The following is a 19,609-nucleotide window of genomic DNA, read 5'->3' on the forward strand; positions in this document are numbered from 1 at the left end:
ACCAGAATGAATTTTGAACAAAACAATTCAGATGCAGTTGAAGTTCAGACTTTCAGCTTTAATTCAGTGGGTTGAACAAAATGATTGCATAAAAATGTGAGGAACTAAAGCATTTTTTAAACACAATCCCTTCATTTCAGGGGCTCAAAAGTAACTGGACAAATTAAATAATTGTAAATAAAATGTTCATTTCTAATACTTGGTTAAACCCTTCGTTGGCAATGACTGCCTGAAGTCTTGAACTCATGGACATCACCAGACGCTGTGTTTCCTCCTTTTTAATGCCCTGCCAGGCCTTTACTGCAGCGGTTTTCAGTTGCTGTTTGTTTGTGGGCCTTTCTGTCTGAAGTTTAGTCTTTAACAAGTGAAATGCATGCTCAATTGGGTTGAGATCAGGTGACTGACTTGGCCATTCAAGAATATTCCACTTCTTTGCTTTAATAAACTCCTGGGTTGCTTTGGCTTTATGTTTTGGGTCATTGTCCATCTGTATTATGAAATGCCGACCAATCAGTTTGGCTGGATTTGAGCACACAGTACGTCTCTGAATACCTCAGAATTCATCCGGCTGCTTCTGTCCTGTGTCACATCATCAATAAACACTAGTGACCCAGTGCCACTGGCAGCCATGCATGCCCAAGCCATCACACTGCCTCCGCCGTGTTTTACAGATGATGTGGTATGCTTTGGATCATGAGCTGTACCACACCTTCGCCATACTTTTTTCTTGCCATCATTCTGGTAGAGGTTGATCTTGGTTTCATCTATCCAAAGAATGTTCTTCCAGAACTGTGCTGGCTTTTTTAGATGCTTTTTAGCAAAGTCCAATCTAGCCTTTTTATTCTTGAGGCTTATGAGTGGCTTGCACCGTGCAGTGAACCCTCTGTATTTACTTTCATGCAGTCTTCTCTTTATGATAGATTTGGATATTGATACGCCTACCTCCTGGGGAGTGTTGTTCACTTGGTTGGCTGTTGTGAAGGGGTTTCTCTTCACCATGGAAATTATTCTGCGATCATCCACCACTGTTGTCTTCTGTGAGTGTCCAGGTCTTTTTGCATTGATGAGTTCACCAGTTCTTTCTTTCTTTCTTTCTTTCTTTCTTTCTTTCTTTCTTTCTTTCTTTCTTTCTTTCTTTCTTTCTTTCTTTCTTTCTTTCTTTCTTTCTTTCTTTCTTTCTTTCTTTCTCTCTCTCTCTCTCTCTCTCTCTCTCTCTCTCTCTCTCTCTCTCAGGTTGTAACAAACTGTAGATTTTGCCATTCCTAATATTGTAGCAATTTCTCGGATGGGTTTTTTCTGTTTTCGCAGCTTAAGGATGGCTTGTTTCACCTGCATAGAGAGCTCCTTTGACCGCATGTTTTCTTCACAGCGAAATCTTCCAAATGCAAGCACCACACCTCAAACCAACTCCAGGCCTTTTATCTGCTTAATTGAGAATGACATAACGAAGGAATTGCCCACACCTGCCCATGAAATAGCCTTTGAGTCAATTGTCCAATTACTTTTGGTCCCTTTAAAAACAGGGTGGCACATGTTAAGGAGTTGAAACTCCGAAACCTTTCATCCAATTTTAATGTGGATACCCTCAAATGAAAGCTGAAAGTCTGGACTTTGTCCATGTCCATTATATAACCCCTGGCAAAAAATATGGAATCATATGGAATCATCCTCCAGGAACTACTCCTGGAGGATGTTAATTCAGCTGTTTTACTTTGTAGCACAAAAAAAAAAATCACAGATATGACACAAAATTATTTAATTTAACAGCTGAACATTCTGGCTTTGTAAAATGTACCTCAAAAAGTTAAATTAATTTTTTGTAATTAATGGCACATTTTTTTCAAGATCAAGTAGAAGAAAAAATTATGGAATCACTCGATGAGGAAAAAATTATGGAATCATAAATAAAAAAAAAATCACAATTAGTACTTTGCTGCACCTCCTCTGGCTTTTATGACAGCTTGAATTCTTTGAGGCGTGGACTTCACTAATGAAAAACAATATTCTTTATCAGTCAGGTTCCAACTTTCTCGTATAGCAGTTGACAGATCAGCTTTGCAGGATGGAGCCTCGTCATGGACTTTTTTTTTCCAATTTCCACCATATATTTTCAATTGGATTGCGATCCAAACTGTCTGCTGGCCGTGCCACTGAGTTGATCCGCCTTTCCTGAAGAAAAGTTTTAATGCTCTTTGCTCTGTAGCAAGATGCATTATCATCCTGAAAAATGACTTCATCACCACCAAAAGTACTTTTGATTGATGGAATGAGAAAAGTGTCCAAAACTTCAATGTACACCTGTGCATTTACTGTAGAGGGAATGACTGCCATCTGCCCAGGTCCTTTACCCGACATCCAACCCCAGATCATCAATGACTGTGGAAATGTGCTTGTTTTCTTCAGGCAGTCATCTTCATATGTTTCATTGGAACGGCACCAAACAAAAGTTCCAGCATCATCTCCTCGGCCAATGCAGATTCATGATTCATCACTGAATATAACTTTCATCCGATCACCCACAGTCCACGACTCCTTCTCTTTAACCCCTCTGTAACCTTGTTTCCTTCTGTTTAGGTGTTAATGATGGTTAACGTTTGGCTTTTCTGTATGTAAATCCCATTTCCTTCCGCCGATTTCTTACATTTTGGTCACAAACACTGACTCCTGTTTCTGCCCGTTTGTTTTTCATTTCTTTTCTTGTGCATTGTCTATTTTCAAGGCATCTTGCTTTGAGTTTCCTGTCCTGACGCTTTGATCTACCTGTATGTTTCCCTTTTACAACCTTCCCATTTTGTTTGTACTCGCTCCAAATTTTAGACACAGCTGACTGGAAACACCCAACATCTTTTACCACACTCCGTGTTGAATTACCTTCTTTAAGGAGTTTTATAATCCTTTCCATTGTTTCAGCTGACAGCTCTCTTGTTGGGGCCGTGTTTTGTGTCAGTCAGCCAGGTGCAGCAGCTCATTCAGGTCTGCAAGCGCTCTCTTTTAACTGCAGACTCATTTGCACATTTGGGCTTGTGCGGATATTTGTTTTAGAAATGCAAGTTATAGCTTGATTCCATAATTTTTTCCTCATCATTGAGTGATTCCATAATTTTTTCTTCTACTTGATCTTTAAAAAAATGTGCCATTAATTACAACAATTTCATATCATTTTTTTGAGGTATATTTTACAAAGCCAGAATGTTCAGCTGTTAAATAAAACAATTTTGTGTCATGTCTCTGATTTGGTTTTTTTGCTACAAAGTAAAACAGCTGAATGAACATCCTCCAAGAGTAGTGATTCCATATTTTTTGCCAGGGGTTGTATAACTATACCTTGAATATGTTTCAGTAAACAGGTAAAAAAAAAAAATTTGTCAGTGTCCAAATATATATGCAGGGATGGGAATTTTCCGCGGAATTCCGTGGATTTTATCAACCCAGGGGTCATTTTTGTGAATCGTCTAAATCCGAGGAGAAAATATTTAGGGGGGGTTAGGTATGTGTTGACCTGGTCAACCATCGGGAACAAGGCTCTGTTTACATCGGCAGTTCAGAACGTACACTGTATTTGATTGGCCGTTGAGAGAGAAATATCGCGATTTGACCAATGGTAAACGAGCATAGATAGGAAAGGCCAAAATGTCACATGTAAGCTTCGTTCTGATTGGTTCTTCGCATTTCGCTTTCTTACTCATTCAACATGGCGCTCCACGAGGCCGGAGATTGAGGATGTAACAGCGAATAAGAGCTTCAAAATGGTGAAAATTATCACAAAAGAAAACGAATCGCTTATTCAGATTAGCTGCTAAAAGGAAAAAAAACCATCTCTGCAATGAAGCATTCCTAGAAAAAGAACAAGTACTTTGTAAATATGTTGAAAACTTAGAGTAGTGTTGCTAGTTATGTGATTGTGACTTTGGGAGCTGAGAGAACTGTTCAACAGGGAAATTGTGTTTCTGTTGAGACAAGTTCACTGCAAAAGAGGTAACTGCATTCTTTAATAAAGTAACTGAAACATTTACAGGATTATGTCAAATATTCTGTCTTTATGTGTTTAATTTATATTCATCATTCCTTTCATTCTAGCATGAAGTTAAAAAATTCTTTTTAGCTGAGCATTATTGAGACTATTTTTGTTTATTAGTGTCCAAAACTCAAGCTTCTTTGGACTGAAAATATTATTCAACTGAGCAATCTGAGACCATTTCTAGTGGTCTAAAATGTATAAAACTCATTAGCTTCCGGGGGCCTTCGGCCCCCTGGACCCCCGACCAGGCTCCGCCCTGGACCTGGCTGGGGGCCGATGGCCCCCAGACCCCCGATTAAATTTTCAGCTGAAAATGCAATTTCTCATTCTCATCCCTGTATATGGACCTAACTGTAAATATGGAAGGATTGAAATAGCGTAGGTCTTCTAAACTCTCTGATATCCATTGATCCCCTGGAAGCCCCGCTCCATCTTGGATTAGTAGTTGTTTATGGCCAGTCTGATGCACTCGTCTGGACTTGTTTTCCTCAACGCAGCTCTGTCACTTTCAGCCAAAGTTATATGCAGAAGGTTTTGAGTTCGTTAATGTGCAATAAAATCGACAATGATACTGTACTTGACTTTGCAAACATATTAGAAAAGTATATAGTTAATAAATGTTATTACCCGTTATCCCCCCGCTGGCCGAAAGGCCCGAAGGGGGATTATGTCAGTCCATCCGTCCCCGGAAGGGTACTCACATTCTGAAATCATCTCCTCTCTCAATTTGTGAAGGAATCTCACCAAACTTGGCAAAAGGCTTTGTTATATGACAGTTATACGCAGATTGAAACTTCGTTTAATTTGGGCAAATTTTCCCAGAGTTATGTCCTTGATTGTCAAAGTACAAGTTTGTTAATAATTTCATCAAGGTGTGCTTGCTTTCTGAAATCAACCTCCCTCACAATTTTTAGAGAAATTTCATGTAATTTGGCAAAATTTTTTTTTTTTTTTTTTTTTTTTTTTTTTAATCCCCCGCTGGATGAAAGGCCCGAAGGGGGATTATGTCTTGGTGATGTCCGTCTGTCCATCCGTCCCAGGAAGGGTGCTCACCTTCTGAAATCAACTCCTCTCACAATTTTTGGAAGAATTTCACAAAACTTGACAGGATTCTTTGTTATATGTCGCTAATACGCATATTGCAATTTCGTTCAATTCAGTCACATTTTACCAGACTTATGGCCGAGTTGCCAGCGGGGGATATTGTGCTCTCAGAGCACTCGTTTGTTTGTTTGTTTGTTTGCTTGCTTGCTTGCTTGTTTTTTTCTTTATGGATGAGCTATGCAAACATCTTTGAGGTTCACAGGTCTAAGTTCTAAGTTTACCATGTTCCAGACCAGAATGTACGCTTGGATTTCATTTTGTGCAGGTTACAGTGGATACCGAACGCCCTACACTTCAAACCGATCTCCCGACAACGGGCAGGATCCCTATAACAGAACCGAGCCATCAGCACCTCCTCAGCACCCGTACACGGCTGGTCTGTCGGAGCGGGAGCAGTTCGAGGCAGCCATGATGGCCAGCCTGCAAGAACAACGTGAGGGTTTAATGGGTTAAGCACTTGAATAAAAACCCAGTGAATCACTGCGACATTGTTTTTCATAATGGTTCAATTCAAGATGATTATAGCGAAACAAGTTTATCAAGCTAAATGACTAAATTTTAATCAGATTCTATGCAATGAGGGATATACGAGGGCTACACTGGTTAAAAAAGGCGCTAATATCTGCTCGAGCCATCTTTTGTAAAGCTGCAATAACAGCTTTAAGTCTGTTGGGGTACGTTCCTCCCAGCTGTGGGAGTGATTTTCACTCATTTATCCTGGCAGATTTGCTCCAGGTTCTTCAGGCCACTGGAAAACATTCATGCTCCTGCATTGCTTTGGCCTGATGTTTGGCGACCATTGTCCTGCTGAAAGGGGGAGTTTCTCCCATGATTTTTTTTTTTTTTTCCACAGACTAAAGCAGGTTCACTTGTAATATCCTTTTGTTTTTTCTCCTTCCGTTCTTCCTTCAAATTTGAAGAAGCCCAGGTTCTGAGGATGAAAAGTATCCCCAGAGCATGATGCTCCCACCACCGTGTTTCACTGGAAGAACTGGTGTTAATTGCCACATGGCCACTAGGGGTGGGTATTGGCAAAGAAGTCACGATTCAATTCGAATCACAATTCACATGCTACGATGCGATACTATCACGATGCATCACGATTCTTGAATTATTGCGATGCATTGCGATATATTCAACATACTTCAGTGAAAATGTAAAAAAAAAAATAGAGCATAATTACCAGTGGCTGTGTACGATCTGGATAGTGTCTCCAATTGATGCATAACTTAGAGCAACTCAGTTCATAACTGAATTTAATGAAACGACTTTGGAGGTAGTTGCCATTAAAACAAATACTGTTTCCATACTTAACGAGTGGACACACTAATGACAAAAATTGCATAGGATTTATAAAACTAAAAATAATAAAAGAAAACTAATAGCAGCAGTTTTCAATTTCTTTGCAGCACCTGCAGTATGGGAGGACAAGGCAATAATAAATATCAAAATATATATACTATATTACTCAGTACATTAAATTATCATCATCATCATTATATTATTTGTTACATTACTTTACATTATATTTAAATGCCTTATGCATTTATAGTTTGTGGAGCATCCTCAAATTAGGAAACAATACACTCATTTAGCATATTTCTTTTAGCATGTTGTAGTACCGCAGCAGTTATGTCAGACTCGGTGAGTGTGCAGATGTCCTTCTCAGATTTACGTATTTCTGCAGACAGGAGTGCAGCGTGGATGGCAGGCTGTTGCTCTAAAAAGCGCTCAAGCATGTCGTGCGTGCTGTTCCAGCGAGATTTGTAAACAGAGTCGCAGTCGCATATGATGTCTATGCAGAATGTCTAGGTCGCAGTAGCCCGCCGCCGGAAATGCCACTGGCATGAAGGCAGCGGGCGTCAAAGACTCCACGGCGACATCTACAGGACTGGAAGTTGTTTTCTACTTGTTTTTGGCTGATGTTCGCCAACCATTCATACAATTTTATTTATTCATTTTTTAAAATTAATAATCGATATTTGGCGTCAAGAATCGATGCAGTATATCGTGAAAGTTAGTATTGCGATGCATTGTCATGACGATTATTTTGCACACCCCTAATGGCCACAAGGTCACTCTCGTGCTTTCTTGAGCAGTGGTTTCTCTCTCACCACCATCCCTCTCTCAGGGCTCGAAATTTGTATATTTTTTCACCAGCCAGCCGGACTAGTTACCTTCCAAAGTAACTAGCCAAACAGAAAATCAACTCACCAGAATTTGTTCATGTATGAATTTTACTCAGGGGTGAAAGTAACTTTTGTTTCTTGCCATTACTATTATTTTGAGCTATAGCGAGCGCCGAAAAATACACCTAATTATTTTTGTCTACTTATCAAGCATTCACTAGGACTTCTTATCACTCAGTAGTACTAGTATAGTACTTTTTAATCACACGATCACTCTTTCATCCACCTGTATCAGTTTTTGATTCTAAATAAATTGCAAACACATCATTTCAACAACACGATCGTTTTAATTACTTTTTTTTGTAGCTGAACAGTTGAAAACTAACTTTTCATTTTGGACATTCCGTCTACTAAAACACTTTGGATACCAGCTGCGCACATTGGCGCAAGATGGTTAAGCAGTGGGCTATGTGCACTATCTCGCACGCTGTCTGTCGAGTGAAACACGGAAGGAATTCACTTCAGACAGAATTCAGAGACAGGTCAGAACGAGTTATATGCAATGTGTATTGAGGAAAGCGTGTTGCTTTTGGTAAATTGACGTTAGCAGGTGTGTTATGCTGAGAGTGCTTTTTTTTTTTTCAGACACAGTATATTTTTCTTTCCGGTACGGCCAAATCTTTTAGTGGTACGCCAGACCGGCCAGGACCAGCTTACTTTCACCCCGATTTTACTTCTGTCAAAAATAACACGAAAGAGAGTAGTTACCATTGTTCATGACTAATGTGCATTTATTTCAAGAACCGGAGTATTTTGATCCTGTTGTTAAATACGTAAATGAGAACAACACAGAGCACCATAGACAGATAATACATGACAGCAAACAGATATATAAACGACGCATTGAGGTGCAAATGAAGGGGAATGATCTAAGGCAATGATTGGGAAGGAGGATAAGAAAACACACATCACCACAAATGGAGATGATCTATCTTTTGCAAAAGAATTAAATATCTTTTATGCCAGATTTGAAACATCAGATTTCTCATTAGAACGAAATATAATGATGCGGCTCTTTTATCATTCTTTTGTTGAGAGCATTTTATGTTTCTGTTCTGTGGCCTGGTATTCTTCCCTGTCTGTAGCAAATAAAAATAAGCTGCACAGGATAATCAACATGGCCAGCAAGATTGCTTGCCAGCCATTAAGTAGTATGGCCATGACTGTAGAAACAAGGGTGGCAAAAAAGGCACACATTATTTGTGATGATGTGTCACATCCCTTACATCGGGCATATGAGTTGTTGCCTTCAGGCAGGAGGTTCAGGCTGCCTTCATTCCAGACAAATAGAGCTCGCAGATCATTTATACCCACTAGTACAGCCCTGTTAAATAAGGACCCAACTGTAAGATTGTATCAGAATAACCCATTGCACTTGGTCTCTGAGTAATTGCACATTACTATTATATTGTATGTAAGACATGAGGGGGTTTTGTCCTATGTTGTCTTGTATCTTGTCCTGGGGGGGGGGGGGGGGGGTGTTTGTACACGGAGTGCAGAATTATTAGGCAAGTTGTATTTTTGAGGATTAGTTTTATTATTGAACAACAACTATGTTCTCAATCAACCAAAAAGTCTCATAAATATCAAAGCTGAATATGTATGGAAGTTAGAGTGGGGCGTTTTTAGTTTTGGCCATTTTAGGAGAATATGTATGTGTTCAGGTAACTTTCACTGTGCAGAATTATTAGGCAACTTAATAAAAACCAAATATGTAGCCATTTCACTTATTTATTTTCACCAGGTACACTGATATGACAACTCCAGATTTGCAAATAAACATATCTGACATTCAAATACAAAACAAAAACAAATCAGTGACCAATATAGCCACCCTTCTTCATGAGGACACTCAAAAGCCTTCCATCCATAGATTCTGTCAATTTCTTTATCTGTTCACGACCAACATTGTGTGCAGCAGCAACCACGGCCTCCCAGACGCTGTTCAGAGAGGTGTACTGTTTTCCCTCTTTGTAGACCTCACGTTTTATAATGGACCACAGGTTCTCTATGGGGTTTAGGTCAGGTGAACAAGGGGGCCATGTCATTATTTTTTCACCTTTCAGGCCTTTACTGGCTAGCCACGCAGTGGAGCATTTGGACGCATGAGATGGAGCATTATCCTGCATGAAAATCATGTTCTTGAAAGATGCTGACTTTTTCCTATACCACTGCTTGAAGAAGGTTTCTTCCAGGAACTGGCAGTAGGTCTGGGAGTTGAGTTTGAGTCCATCCTCAACTCGAAAAGGTCCAACAAGCTCATCTTTGATGATACCAGCCCATAGCAGTACTCCACCTCCACCTTGCTGGTGTCCGAGTGGAGCTCTGTGCCCATTACTGATCCAGCCACAGGCCCATCCATCTGGCCCATCAAGAGTCACTCTCATCTCATCAGACCACAGCACCTTAGAAAAATCAGTCTTAAGATATTTCTTGGCCCAGTCTTGACGTTTTATCTTGTGTGCCTTACTCAGTGGTGGTCGTTTTTCAGCCTTCCTTACCTTGGCCATGTCCCTCAGTATTGCACACCTTGTACTCTTTGACACTCCAGGAATGTTGCAACTCTGGAATATGGCAGAACTGGATGCTAATGGCTGCTTGTTAGCTTCACGCTTGATTTTCCGCAGATCATGTGCAGTTATTTTGCGCCTTTTTTTTCCCCACACGCTTCTTTCGACCCTGTTGACTGTTTGCAATGAAACGCTTGATTGTTCGGTGATCACGTTTCAACATCTTCGCAATTTCAAGAGTGCTGCATCCGTCTGCAAGACATCTCACAATTTTAGACTTTTCAAAGTCTGTCAGATCTCTCTTCTGACCCATTTTGCCAGAGGAAAAGAGGTTGCCTAATAATTATGCACACCTGATATAGGGTGTTGATGTCATTAGACCACACCCCCTCTCATTACACAGATGCACAGCACCTGATATACTTAATTGGTAGTAGGCTTTCAAGCCTAAACAGCTTGGAGTGGGACAACATGCATTAAAAGGATGTTGTGGTCAAAATACTCACTTGCCTAATAATTCTGCACTCGGTGTATATTGTGTTTCTTTGTGTTTTCGTAATAGTTTGTATCAGATGTACTGTAAATGGCACAGAACAATTTTCCGAAAGGACAAATAAATATCCTATCCTATAATATATCAACAAATAATAATATATTGGACTTTTTTCCCTGGTCTGCAGGTTGGGATGTCTGTAAGACAATCAGGATGCTCTTTGTCTAGCATGCGCTTCATGAACAGGCACACACGCAGTCTGTCTCTCTCGCGCACTCCGTCATATGCACGATGCAGACATTAATGTTTCGCGCGCACGCTCTTGCTCGCTTGCTCTAGATTCCGGGAGATATTCTCCAATTTGCGGGCATCAGGGAGCAGTGTTGCCAGATACTGCTGATGTTTTCCAGCCCAAAATATGTTCAAAACCTGCCAAAATGCACTTAAAACCGCCCAATCTGGCAACACTGTCAGGGAGCCACTATCAATATGCAGGAGACTCCTGGAACTTCCGGGAGACTTGGGATGTCTGTTATATGCATGCGCAGTAGTGAAAAAACCGACAGCCTGACCGTCCTGCCGATAAACACATCGATTAACACAGACACGGCACAAGCTTAATATGTGGCGGCTTTAGTTGACGGTGTGTCTGAATCTACGCTTCATATATCTATCTTTTTTTTATTTTCAACTAGCCAGCCGGGCTGGCTAGTGACAGGAATTGCTCGCCAAATGACAAATTAAGTCGCCTCGGGCGACCGGACCACCGCGACTTTCGAGCCCTGCTCTCTATATAGGCTTTGGAAATTCTCTGTCAGAGAACAAGCTTACAAGAAAAATACATGAATAAGGGTGTATTCAGACCAGGATAGTTCGATAGTTCACTTGCTTTGGTCCGAACCAAATGTTTTTTTTTTTTTTTTTTTCCATTTTGGTGCGGTTCGCTTTCACACTGTACATTTTAGTAAGCGGACCAAAATCTGTCAACAAAGCCACGCGCCCTGAGGTCGTTCAGCTATTGGTCAGAGACGACACGCGCACAAAGCGTTAAGTTCAAAAGTAGTCACGGAGGATAGCGCTGATGAGCGCACATCATGTTGTGACAGTTCTGGCTCTTCACGCAAGTCGCTAGTACCGCCACTTTTTGAAAGAATGTCCCTGATTTTAATGTAGGTCTGACGGAGTTTCTTCACTTTTAGCCGACATTGTTCTGGGGAGTGCGTGAACCCCTTCTCCTTCATTTTCTCACTGAATACAGCAAACACGTCGGCATTTTTGTGTGTTCTCTCCAAAAGCTCAGATATGTGGACATCTGCCCATATATCCACAAGGGTACGCGTTTCTTCCTCGGCCCACGTTTGCCCCCTACTCATTTTTTGTACTCTGTAGTCTGGCCTGAATGACTGAACGACTGTTGTAAGGTTCCCTTGACAACCGAAACAGTGTTTGCACTTTGCGGTGGAGTGTCAAGACTCTGTTTCCCATAATGCTCGACAAACGACGGAAGCTCCCGAGGTACAAAAAAGCAAAACTGTCGGATTAGGTCCGGTCTGCTTTCACACCTCCAAAAGATCCGCACCAGGGTTCCTTTGGTCCGGACCGAGTCCGACCTTGCAGCTCGGTCTCGGCCCGCTTGTTTGGTCCGGACCAGAGTTCGGTGGTTTGTATTCAGACCAACCCAAAAGGTCCGGACCAAGGGAAATTTGGGTCGTTTGGTCCGGACCAAACAATGTAGGTGTGAATACGCCCTAAGTCATCCAGATCATTTGCTGTTGAGACGTTTCATATTTTATGCTAAGACCATGTGTTGTGTTGAGTGATATGAGACTTATACAGGCCTCTGTGTTCTATAATATCTGAACTACTTCCTTGCAAACTTGCCAGTCCCCGAGCACAGAACTGCTGCGTGATGGTGCACCAGGTATCGGCCCAGTAGGTACGCAGATCTTAGAACAGACCTTCTGTCCAGTTCAAGGGCTTGCTTGGGATTTTGTGCCCCTTTGGTGGCTCATGTAAAACACCACCATGGTGTTGTAGGTCTACACCGTCTGAGGGGTTCCTGAAATGTTGCAGCGCTTGCTATGCAGCTTTCATTTCAAGGACATTACTGTGCTGATGTTGGAAATTTTCCACATGCATGCCCTTGCAGCCTTGCCATACTGGGAGGCATCTGTCATTATAAAGTACCTCTTGGCAGGCAGAAACTATCCACTGCACCAACTATCGACAGGCTCCTTGAGCATTCTGCAAAGATCAAAATGGTCTTCATTGCAGTACATGCAGGTTTATTCCAAGAATTGCAAATCTACCATCAAAAAGGCTTCCATGGGAGTTATTAGTCTGGATCAAAACCTGCTATCGAGCAGCAATGTTAAAGGAGTAAATGCAGTCGCTCACACACACTTTGTGAATATTCAGGGTAGCAAATATCCAACAAAGGCACGAGGCCATGAACTTGCTCATATTCCACAGCAGTTGAGATGTGGAAACAACAAATCTTTTAGATGTATTTCAAAATAAAGCAGTGGTTAGTCACAGCTCTCATTACATCTGAAACATGGAGGAGACAGAATGGCAAGTTAATTAAAACAGATATTTTATTTTTTAAAAACGAGAAAATATCTTGAGAGGAACTCGCCAGTGTACATGTAGCTTTGTGCACGTACACTGTGAATTAAGATTCACCTCTGCCATGCAGGCTTGTAGTACTCGAGTCCGACTCGTGCCCTGATTTTAAGGACTCGTGACTTGATTTGGACTTGAGCACTGATGACTCGGACTCGTGCATTGACTGACTGCATTCGGACTCGTAAATTGGAGACGACGACTGATTTTTTTTCTTTATTTATTTTGTAACACGCCATAATAATTTGGCACAGGATATTTATATCTATACTAATCTTGTGCAAGAGAATGCACGTTCACCTGTTCATCCATGGATCACCAAAGGATTAAAAAATGCCTGTAAAAAAAAAAAACACGCTGTATAGACAATTCATTTAAAAAAGAACCTTAGAGGTAGAAATTAAATATAAAAAATACAAGAATAAATTAACCAGCATTATGAGGACATGTAATAAGGAATATTATAATAAATTATTAGATAGTAATAAAAATAACATGAAGGGGCTATGGAATGTACTGAATAGTATTATTAGGAATGGAGCTAAAAACACAAGCTACCCTGATCATTATATTGAGAATGACAGATCAATAAATAATATGGAAGAAGTGGTAAATGGTTTTAATAGATTCTTTGTAAATGTGGGACCAGATCTGGCAGAAAAGATTCAAGATACAGACACACCTGGAGGGGCGGAGGCTGCTCGATGGGAGAGAAATCCTAAATCTATATTCATTGGTGCAGTTGGCATAAAAGAGGTCATAGATATTTGTAAGGAGAAGTGAAAGCAAAACCTCCACTGACTGGAATGATATTGATATGAGTTTAATAAAAAGTTATTGAAGAAATTGCAGAACCATTTACTCACATATGTAATGTCTTTTCAATCTGGTAAATTTCCAAACAACATGAAAATAGCTAAAGTTAACTGTTCACAGCAAAACTAGACAACTTCTTCATTGAAAAATACAAACTTTTAGCTGACAGTCAATACGGATTCCGGAAAGACAGATCAACAACCCTGGCATTAATGGAACTTATCGAGAAAATCACAAATGGTATAGACAATAAAAAACATGTTATGGGAATTTTCATAGATCTAAAGAAAGCATTTGACACAATAAATTACGCCATTCTATTCAACAAATTGGAGAGGTATGGTATCAGAGGGGTTGGTTTGGACTGGGTGAGGAGCTACTTAAAGGAGTACGCCACCCCCAGGTGAAATTGAGTCAGTCCCTGCAGTCCCTAGAGTTGGATGAGTGAGCCAAAGCGTTTTGTAGCCGACCCAGCCATTGCCCTGATCTAGAAACGCCCCGGTTAGCTTTAGCTTAGCGTAGTCGCTGTAATCCGGCGTGTCCAGCTAGCATTGTCGTTGCAAAAGTGAATCAAATAACTCAAGATTTTTTATAATTATTTCTCATGACCTGTACATTCACATCGAGTACACATATCAATGCAAATTAACACGAAGGGATTTACTAGACCAATTTATATCTGGAACTATTTTCGGCCACAGCACAGGCAAAGCACCGCTGCAGGTGCAGAGACACCACGCAGCACCACAACTTCCGTCAATACACCAGAGAACTTAGTAGTCACGCTGGTGTATTGACGGAAGTTGAGGGTTTTCAGGTGCTGCATGGTGTCTTTGCGCCTGCAGCGGTGCTTTGCCTGTGCTGTGGCCGAAAATAGTTCCAGATATAAATTGGTCTAGTAAATCCCTTCGTGTTAATTTGCATTGATATGTGTACTCGATGTGAATGTACAGGTCATGAGAAATAATTATAAAAAATCTTGAGTTATTTGATTCACTTTTGCAACGACAATGCTAGCTGGACACGCCGGATTACAGCGACTATGCTAAGCTAAAGCTAACCGGGGCGTTTCTAGATCAGGACAATGGCTGGGTCGGCTACAAAACGCTTTGGCTCACTCATCCAACTCTAGGGACTGACTCAATTTCACCTGGGAGTGGCGTACTCCTTTAAGCAACAGGCAGCAATTTGTAAAAATTGGAGATCACACATCTGATTATTTGCCCATAACATGTGGAGTACCGCAAAGGACTGTCTTGGGTCCTAAACTGTTTATGTTGTACATTAATGACTTATGTAATGTATCATGTATAATGAAATGCATTTTATTTGCCGATGATACAAACATCTTTTGCGCCAGGCACAATGCACAGCAGCTTATGGAGACAATTGCAACCGAAATGAATAAATTAAAAAGGTGGTTTAATGTAAACAAATTGTCATTGAATTTGAGTAAAACAAAGATTGTTATTTGGAAAATATAAGTCGAACCCTCAAGTTGAATTGAAAATTGACAACATAACCATAGAAAGAGTGTATGAAATAAAATTTCTGGGTGTCATTGTTGATCATAAAATCTGCTGGAAACCACATATTAATCATATTAAAGCAAAAATAGCAAAGATTACTGCAATTTTGGGGAAATCAAGACACATTCTGGACTATAAATCACTACATACTCTGTATAATGCACTCATACTTCCTTATCTGAGCTACTGTGTGGAGATATGGGGTAATACCTACAAATCTAACCTGCAGCCGTTATGCACATTACAAAAAAGAGCAATAAGAATTGTCAATAATACGGGATATCTTGAGCATACAAACGCATTATTCGTAAAAGCACACACTCTGAAATTCACGGATCTGGTTAAACACAAGACTGCACAAATTATGTATAAAGCAAGACATGACCTTCTTCCGGGTGAGGTACAAAATACGTTTATGGAAAGGCAGGGTGGGTATAACCTGAGAGGGGAAATGAATTTTAAGAGAGTAAATGTTAGAACAACTCTGAAAAGTATGTGCAGAACAGTCTGTGGGGTGAAATTGTGGAATGGTCTGGAAAATGAACTCAAAAATAGCACCAACATAAAACTGTTTAAAAAATTATATAAAAACCATGTTAATAAAAATATATGAGAATGAGGACAGGCAGACTATATAGGTGATGATGAAATTGAGAGCAAGTCTGTGACTGGTCTTCTTGTATTTATGGTGCGTTCATGTGCTATGGGAATTATGGTAAATGCCAAACGCCGACATGGAAAGCACACATGAACGCCCCCTCTTGTGGTATTTTCCACTGGGCAACTCGTAGAAAATTTTGATACACGAGTTGCCGAGATGAGATGAACTTTAACCTTTTCAGCATGGCGGCGAGCGGTACAAGCTTATGAACCAAGAAAGAAGTGGCTTTCACCTACGGAAAGCTGACTCTCACCTTTTTAAACGAGTCATGTTATGTATATTATATTATTATTATTATATGTATATTATAGCCGAATACAAAATATTCTGTGGCTGTCCAAAGAACGCCAACAATGATCTAGATACTGGCTACTCTCATTGTGGCTACAGCCAAATTTCCAAAAACTGCATGGCATTCAATGTGTTAAGAAAATCTCTACTTGTCATGATCAGGAAATATTCAGCATTATTTACCTTTTGACTTTTGATAACTCGTATTCCTGCTGCAGCTGATGAACAAGGCAATCTATAATTGTTTTAGCCAAATAACAGGCCTGATTCTGAATCTGGTCCACCATCTTTAATTTGTCAACAACAACAAAAGCATGTGAACACAACACATTGGTAAATACCACTTCCCAACTGGAAAATATCATCTTCCCATAGCACATGAACGCAGCAGTAGTGTATAGTTATAGGTATGTGTATATGTATGTACTGTATAGATGTATTGTATGTGTATATATGCATAACAAGTATCTGTATATATGATTTGATTTGGTCGATATTATACCATGTTGGTATGTCTTGGTATGTTGGTATGTTTTGTTTTTTGTTTGTTGCTTTTGTTTTCCTTTGTATATATAGTTTATTATGGCGGAAAGTGACGTTTGATTAGCGGTGGTATAGAGGGTTAGGATTTGATAAGTTATTACTTCTTCCTAATCCTTTCTGAACATTATTATGTTACTGCCTTGTGGCTACGCTATTCTGTCTGTTTATGACGATGTTTTGATTATTGCATTTTTTTTATTTTTATATCTTCTTTATTGTTCGGAATAAAGTAATCAATCAATCATCCGTCATGTTCAGGAACAAACTAACGTTAATGGCGCTAAAATGCCTGGAGAGAAGCCCCTAGGATTGTCCGCTTTGCTTATACAGACTTCTCGTGCATTGGGAAGAAATGCACTGCTGTGTGTTCCATATGCAGAAGAACTATCGAGGAGACGACGGGGACGACCTCGAACTTCATCATTTGGCAAGACTCCACCCAGAGAAAGAAGTGACATGCTACGTTCATTGCTTTGTTGATAGCAGGGCTTGCTGAGCGATGAACTAGCGAGTGTTTGCCCTCTCCATATGTTATTTGCCCTGTTGATAGTGGGTGGGGTTTGTGTCGGACTCGACTTGGATCAATCATGGATTCGACTCAGATCAGTAGTGGACTCGACTTGAAATTTTCTTTAATGACTTGGACGTAACTGGGGACTCGAGACTGGACTCCGACTCGAGGTTTAGTGACTCGACTACAACACTGTGGGGAGGTGTGAGGAGATACCGTTTCCACCCCAAAGTAAATTGCGATGAACAAGCTTTTTATCTGTAGCCTGTTAACTAAAATGGAGCATTCGAGCAGTAGCGTTAGTCCAATACAGCAGCAGAGACGCTTTCACATAAAGGCAGCCACCGTCAAATAGTGCGGTTGGAGTCTTGTTCTTGGACTCGACTTGAAATTTTCTTTAATGACTCGGACTCGAGGTTTAGTGACTCAACTACAAATGCTGCTGTCATGCAGGTCAATGAGGGTTAATTCAGTCCAAGCTGAACATTTTCAGCATTTCAGTGTGAGCAGGAGTGTTGGGCTGGTTGATCAGTCCACGCATTTGGTCAAAAGTTTCAGAGACAAGGATCTCATGCCTCCTGGGCCTTTGTGCCAAAGATCTGCCAAGCTACCCATGGCACAGCTTGTTTTACTAGACTTGCAATAGTATTAGAGCCAGCCAACATGCCTGTACCTCCTTACCTGGAGATCTAGCGCATGTTGCTGCTATGTCTGCCACTGCTTGGAGTGCTACCTGTAGGATGTCTGTACCCATTGCACCTGGACTTAAGGGCATTAATTCTGCTGTTTTGAGATCCAACCCACATTCACCAAAGCCTCAAACAATTTGCAAAGCATATTCGGCTTTGTGCTCCGCAGATTTATGCTCAGGGCTTCGTCAGCCATTAATGAGACCATCAGTGTCTGCGTCTGGTATCTGCATTAATCTCAATGTTAGAGCTTCTGCATTTTTCCATTGAAAAAAGGTTGCAGTTTTAAGAGGACGCTTTTATGAAAAGAAAAAGTTACCAGTAATACCTTGTCAGAGAACCCAGTCACTTGATCGGGTGACGACCACAAAATGGGTTGATCGGGTTCAGAGCTGACAAATACAGAGAAGTTTTTTTTTAAATAGGATAAACAAAATGAATTTTTTTAGACGATTGGAGTGTTTTGGTAGCTGTAGTGCCAAAATCCTGAAAAAGTGAACTTGGTCCTGAGTGGAATTCCTCCCAACACATGTTTGTGTATGCTGCCACCTCCAGGCCTTATAGAAGACTGACCAAGTGTTTAAATGTGTGTTGTGCAGGACGGCGTGCTCCCAGCAGACCGTCGTATGGGTTCAATGCCAACTCTGATCCCAGCATGGAGGAAATACGCCGGCGCCGACTGCAGAGGTTTGACAGATAAAATGAATAACTCGGAACCTTTTAAAGCTTTGAACCTTGAAAGATAAATGTTTACAACGGCCTCTCAGGATGGCGAAGGTGTTACTGAGAATTCTGTTTACCGTATCAGAGTATGTAACAAACTATTTCTCATCTCATTATCTCTAGCCGCTTTATCCTGTTCTACAGGGTTGCAGGCAAGCTGGAGCCTATCCCAGCTGACTACGGGCGAAAGGCGGGGTACACCCTGGACAAGTCGCCAGGTCATCACAGGGCTGACACATAGACACAGACAACCATTCACACTCACATTCACACCTACGCTCAATTTAGAGTCACCAGTTAACCTAACCTGCATGTCTTTGGACTGTGGGGGAAACCGGAGCACCCGGAGGAAACCCACGCGGACACAGGGAGAACATGCAAACTCCGCACAGGGGCTCGAACCCGGACCTTCTTGCTGTGAGGCGACAGTGCTAACCGCTACACCACCGTGCCGCCCACAAACTATTTACAATGCTATATATTACTAAGTCACCTTTATGCCAAGTTACAGATCACTTTCAGTTGCACTTTGGGACTAAGAAGTCTTTATAACTGAAGATACTTTCAGGACGCCTGTGTCCAGAAACCTGGTCTTTTATTCATCTGCTGTTTATTTAAGTAGCTTTTATAGATTTTACCGTATAAGCCATTGTCCATTTATTCAGTTGTGATCATTCTAAGGCCACATCAATTCGATTAGTTGGTTCTTGGAATCGCTGCGTGAAGAAAATGCAAAATGGGAAAAAAAAAAATCGAAATCGACTGCAGGTTGAGGTCACGTGACGTCGAAAACCAATCAAATCGCCCCTTTCACTTTAGATAAAGATTTGTGGAAGAAACATGCCTGTGGAGGGGAGTCCTACAAAGCCTGTGTTTGTGATTGTTAGGATATTCAGCGAACAGAAGC

General features: G+C 40.8%; 1 protein-coding gene across 4 annotated transcripts in view; it reads left to right on the forward strand.

The window, feature by feature from the left end:
• The window catches only part of rhbdd1 (rhomboid domain containing 1), a 64,723-nt gene extending 45,781 nt beyond the window's left edge, over window positions 1-18,942 (forward strand). For 2 of the 4 annotated variants that reach the window (XM_060943288.1, XM_060943289.1), the window contains 3 exons: window positions 921-1,037; window positions 5,388-5,555; window positions 18,579-18,942. In XM_060943288.1, the coding sequence (XP_060799271.1) occupies window positions 921-1,037; window positions 5,388-5,555; window positions 18,579-18,679 (386 nt within the window). In that variant the 3' untranslated portion in view covers window positions 18,680-18,942. The remainder of the gene's footprint in view (window positions 1-920; window positions 1,038-5,387; window positions 5,556-18,578) is intronic. The other 2 variants (XM_060943290.1, XM_060943291.1) reach the window with 1 other exon arrangement.
• Window positions 18,943-19,609: the final 667 nt, after the last annotated feature.

The sequence above is a fragment of the Neoarius graeffei genome, chromosome 16 (assembly GCF_027579695.1).
Source record: "Neoarius graeffei isolate fNeoGra1 chromosome 16, fNeoGra1.pri, whole genome shotgun sequence".
Lineage (NCBI taxonomy): Eukaryota > Metazoa > Chordata > Actinopteri > Siluriformes > Ariidae > Neoarius > Neoarius graeffei.